Source organism: Takifugu rubripes, chromosome 20 (genome assembly GCF_901000725.2).
Source record: "Takifugu rubripes chromosome 20, fTakRub1.2, whole genome shotgun sequence".
Taxonomy (NCBI): Eukaryota; Metazoa; Chordata; class Actinopteri; order Tetraodontiformes; family Tetraodontidae; genus Takifugu; species Takifugu rubripes.
In genome coordinates, this window is record NC_042304.1 from 3382330 (window position 1) to 3387358 (window position 5029).

At 46.8% G+C, this 5029-nt stretch overlaps 1 protein-coding gene across 1 annotated transcript; it reads right to left on the reverse strand.

The window, feature by feature from the left end:
- Positions 1-110: 110 nt before the first annotated feature.
- gfi1ab (growth factor independent 1A transcription repressor b) lies at positions 111-4220 on the reverse strand. The gene is made up of 7 exons (XM_029827787.1): positions 3882-4220; positions 3257-3768; positions 2588-2767; positions 1776-2143; positions 1490-1627; positions 1240-1405; positions 111-1117 (listed from the first exon to the last, which is right to left on the reverse strand). Exons 2-7 carry the CDS (start codon positions 3366-3368, stop codon positions 939-941), a joined length of 1143 nt encoding a protein of 380 aa, XP_029683647.1. The 5' UTR covers positions 3369-3768; positions 3882-4220; the 3' UTR covers positions 111-938.
- Positions 4221-5029: the final 809 nt, after the last annotated feature.

Here is a 5029-nt window from a genome sequence, read left to right on the forward strand (position 1 = left end):
GTGTCTTAATCCTAAATTCTCAGATTAAATTATTTCAACAATCTTCACTTTTAAACATATGAAGGCTTCTTTGTTGACCCAATAACAGCCGTGGGCGTAAAGGCGTCCGCTTTACGGTTAAATCGACTGTTTATGATTGAAACACACGTCCGAAGTGTTCAAAACAAACACAACCATCACAGCCACAATCACAGTCACAGCAGCAACGTGCTTCCCCCCAGAAATCAACCCGAACATTGGAAATCAATATGCTTGGATTTTGCAAAGGATATTTTTAACCACGTTAGAGTTAGGGAACGTCGCAGTTTGCGCAGACAACACACGTTTTGTCGCCTTAATTAAAGTAACTAATTTCATTTAGTTCTCGGATATTTTTCGTCATCCGTATAAAAACTTCTGTCATGTGTAAATTCGCTCACACCGTCTTGCTGTTTTTTAAAAAAATTCATTCCTCTTAAAAAGCACAAAATTTGCTTCAAAATTAAAATCAAAACGAAATCGCAAATAAAACGCGCCAAATAAATAAAATAAGATAAAATGAAGTGTTATCTCCATTGATCAAATCACTCTCTGAGGCTGTTTTGCCAGCAGGACTTTACACTGAAAACAAAACGCTGATTTTCATCTCTGTTTCCCGTCGATCCGGTTATTTAAGATGTGTAAATGTTGGAAGTTGAATTCCCACCGAGGCCGGACGCGCTTGCTCACGTCGTGCGCGCACAGTCCTGCGGGATTTTAGACGTGCCATAATTAGTGTGGCCAAATTAAATGACCAGAAGAATTCTCCTCGATAGTTTTTTCCCCCCATTTTTATTTAAATAAATTAATAATGAGCTCCCTGTACAGCACACGCGCGCTGAACAGGAATAAAAGTGACTCTTGTTCCAAGAAATGTCCTCTGCCGAGGCAGATGGCTTAAGAAGAAATGAAATTGCGTTTCATTTCAGGCCGTGTTGCGTCTCTTTGTGCCTCCTCAGGTCCACCTTCCTCTGGAAACCTTTGCCGCAGAGGTCGCAGGCGAACGGTTTGTATCCGGTGTGTTTCCTGCTGTGTGTGATGAGGTTGGAGCTCTGGCTGAACGCCTTCCCGCACACTTGGCATTTGTGTGGTTTCTCACCTAAATTAAAAAAAGAGAGAAGGTTTTATTTGTCTTCTGATTGTTTTGGGGTTTTTTTTTTGCCAAAGCTATAAATAAGTGGGGCTTTTACGCACAGAATACAGATAAATCCCTGCACTCGCCTGTGTGGATGAAAGTGTGTTTCTTCATGTCGGACTTCTGGTGGAACCTCTTCCCGCAGTACTGGCACGGATAGGGCCTCGTGTCGGAGTGGATGAGCAGGTGCGTGGACAGCGTGGACGACCTCTTAAAACTTTTGCCGCAGATTTTGCAGTCGAAGCTTCTTTCCTTGAAACGGACGGAAACCGGCGCCTTAGTGAATAACGGCGAAACGGGAGCGCGATCTGCATCATCTGGAGCGTGCGCGGGTACCTGAGAGTGCACGGCTTTGTGCTGCTCCAGGCTGACCGCGTGGCCGAAGGTTTTGCCGCAGATTTCGCACGCAAACGGCCTGGTGCCGCTGTGCGATCTGCGGACGTGCACCTCCAAACCGTGCGGCGTCGAAAACACCTGGTGGACAAATTGTTTGATTTGACTTCGATCCTTTGCTCCATAAATGCGTCCACCTGACCTCGGGGTGATTCTATTTTGCAGCCGCCGTCACAACCACATCAAATCTTAGATGATCGTAGCCTTTATTCCACGGGCTGATTCTTACCTTCGTGCACTTTACGCATTTGTAAGCGGTGTTGAGCATCAGGCTGGGACACAGCAGCTCGGACTGGGCCCGCACGCTGTGGGCTTTCGCACTCAGGCCTCTGTCGGGGAAGATCAGGGCAGCGGTGTGTATCCCATAATCCCCGTACGGATCCTCGCGCACAGTCCGCTCCGCGTAAAGGGACGAGCGGCTCCTGTCGACGTAGAAGTTCACCGCTGGCGGCCCTCCGGACGCCGGACGGAGGCTTTGGTGCAGCAGCGGGGGCCTCAGCGCGACCCCCGGGTAGCTGCTCCACTCATACGGGCGGAAGGGGACGGTGAAAGGCTGGGTCTCGTCCACCAGAGGGGACATGGACTTCTCGGAATCAACTGGAGGGGAAAAAACGGATGAAATTTTAATGAAACCACTGACATGGCGTTTGCGGGGCGTTTTCGGGGGCCCCTTTGGGACCCAAGGAGTCATGCAATGTTCTCTTAGGGAATTCGCTGATTATGGGGCAGTCCAGGACTTTAGAAAGTATTACTGCGTTTTAATTAATCGATTTATTTATCCTTTATTTTGCCAGGTAAGGCCCGTTAATCTCAACGAGCTCAACGAGAGCAGCAGCACAACACAAATCACTTTTTTCTCTGCTCAACATTGAAGGGCTAACTTTGGAATATTGTTATTTTAGTGTTCTCACATCCACAAAAACGTCCTTTAAACTTCCTTGATCGTTCAAGGCAAAAACGGTGTCGTGGCGCTAAATTGCCACTGAAAATAAAATTCGACAGAGTTGAGAGCGGGTTTATTTTCGGGTCTGATGTTCGTACCAGGTGATGCGGAGGGGGACGGCGGGCTCCAGAAATCCTCATAATCCGAGGAGCGACCGCACAGACTGTCCGCGCAGCTCAGCGGGGACTTCGGGGAGAACTCCGCCGGGTCGCGGAGGTCCGGGGAGAGGCTGAACGGGTCCACCGGCGGCTCGCCGTCCTGTGGCAGCCTGTCGGCTTCTGAACGGGAAGGACGTGAGCAAATCTTCACTTTTCATCCAACAGTCCGAGCAAACCAACTTAATCTTCACATAATGTGAAGGGGGGCAATAACAACACTGCGCAAAATGTTCAAAAACGTTTCGGTTGGTAACACAAATTCCTATTGCTCTTATGCAAAATACAAATAGCAACAATGCTTATTTTAAAAGGCATCGCATCCTGTTTTTCACGATGTTATTTGGGCTTTAGATAAAAATTAGATGGATTAGATTAGATCAGCAGTCCACTTCCGTTTCTGTTTTGCAAAAAAATAAATCTAATTGAATTTATACAGCCGTGTTACTTGCATAAACTTGCATAAACTATATACAACAGCGCCGTTGGAATATAGGAAATACGGAAAGGGTCATAACGTAAACTATTATATTACATCACTATTGTATTTAAATGTTAAACATTTTGAACGGCTTCAAAAAGAGGCATTAAAAAACAAAGTAGCTATTTTACCTGAGCATATGTGCGCCAGAATGGTGTCCAGCCGACTGTAATCGTCCTCCAAAGTGCGGTGCTGGTGGTAACTGTGCGCCCTCTTGCTCTTCACCATGAAGGAACGAGGCATCTCTGAGGTGACAGACAAGCTCCGCAGCGGCTGTGGAAACTGAGAGGAGTCTGTTCCCTCTGCAAAGGTTAGATCTCCTCTGATATGGACAGTTGTGACACCAAGTCCTTTAAGAGATCTCAAAGTGGCTCCGGAGCATGCGCACGGGCCGTGACAGGTGTGGGGCGGACAGGTGTCTGCAGCCTGCAGCGCCTCAAAACAGACAAACAAACAAACAAAGACAAAACAAGCCACGGGGGGGGGTTGAATGTGAAGAGGAAGATATTATATCACGTGTGCTTTATTAAAACTCGTTACTTTATCTAACCACTGTTAGCGTCCCTATGGCGCCGTGTTCCAGCCGGGATCAACGCAACGCCTCACCTTATCTGAGTAAACACCGAGGTGCACCCTGGGGCGCCTAAAAGAAGAAAACAGACCACAATGTAGCACAGACCACTTTAAGGAATGGATTATTTTTATACCCGTGCAACCAATTTATAAACGCAGATTAGCTCCGATTGCGCTGAATACCTTTGGATTTTATGCCCGTTTGTCCGCAGGTGATTTGGGGGCCGTGGGTTGTTATTATGTGACAGCCAGTCTGCGTCCACACGCCCGAGGTGGCAGTTTCACATTCCTCGGAAGAATGAAGCCCACCTGAATAACACAAGTCGACTTGTTTTCCGTTTGCGCACCACCCCTGCAGCCTCCGGTCAGCGTCATTACGCAGAAGAATGGCCCCGTTTCTTTCTTCCTGCTCACCCGTTTGAACGGGAGCGCCGCGATGGAGGCGCTGGGGATTTAAATACAACTTTGATTTCTCTCTCCCCAGCATTTTCCTCATGCTGAAAAAGAATGCTGCGTAAAAATCACATCATTTCTCACCATGTCACACCCAAGCAAAAAAAAAAAAAAAAGCCCGGTTGAGGAACTCTTTGTGATCCTCAGGTACTTTTTTTTTTTTTTACACTTGTCGTTTTGCAAATCAGCCATGCAGTGTCAGTGCGCGGAGGGCAGGAAATCAAAGCTCTGCGTGTCTCTGCTTGATTAGACACATGGTCGTGGCATCCGGACATCTTGTTGGAGGAGATATGAAGCTCGAGATGATAAATGTAGAAGCGTGCCGGGTGTGCGTGCAGCCGGGCCGCTGGCTGATAGGCCGGGGATAGATAATACAAATTACAATAACGTCATTTAAAGGAAACCTGGAACCGGAGTCTATGGATAAAATGTCTCTCATTCTCATGGCCTGGCTATACTTTCAATATTATTTACTATATATGAGTTATTATTCATTATGCCAAGTTTAACTCCCTAAATGAGCCCGATAAACATGCGCATATAACACGTGTTTAATATGTGTAAATGTCATCAATCACTGCAGAGTTGCACAAAAATACAGAGTCTTTTGACCAATTTACAAGTCTTTTGACCAATACTCTTCAGCATATGGCAACAACGCAGCCCTAATAGTGCTGGAAAATGCAAGACAAGAGGACTTTGTTAAAATGGAGTTTTCTGTTTTAAATATTAGCAGCTGAAGCCGAGCTCTGAAAACCGCTTGAAATCACTTCCTGAGAAGTCAATCTAAGCCAGTATCTTCACAAAGGAAGGCAGCCGCGCTCGTCTGCACGCTTCACCGAGAGCTCTGCCGGCTGCTTCAAGAAAACACGTCGCTC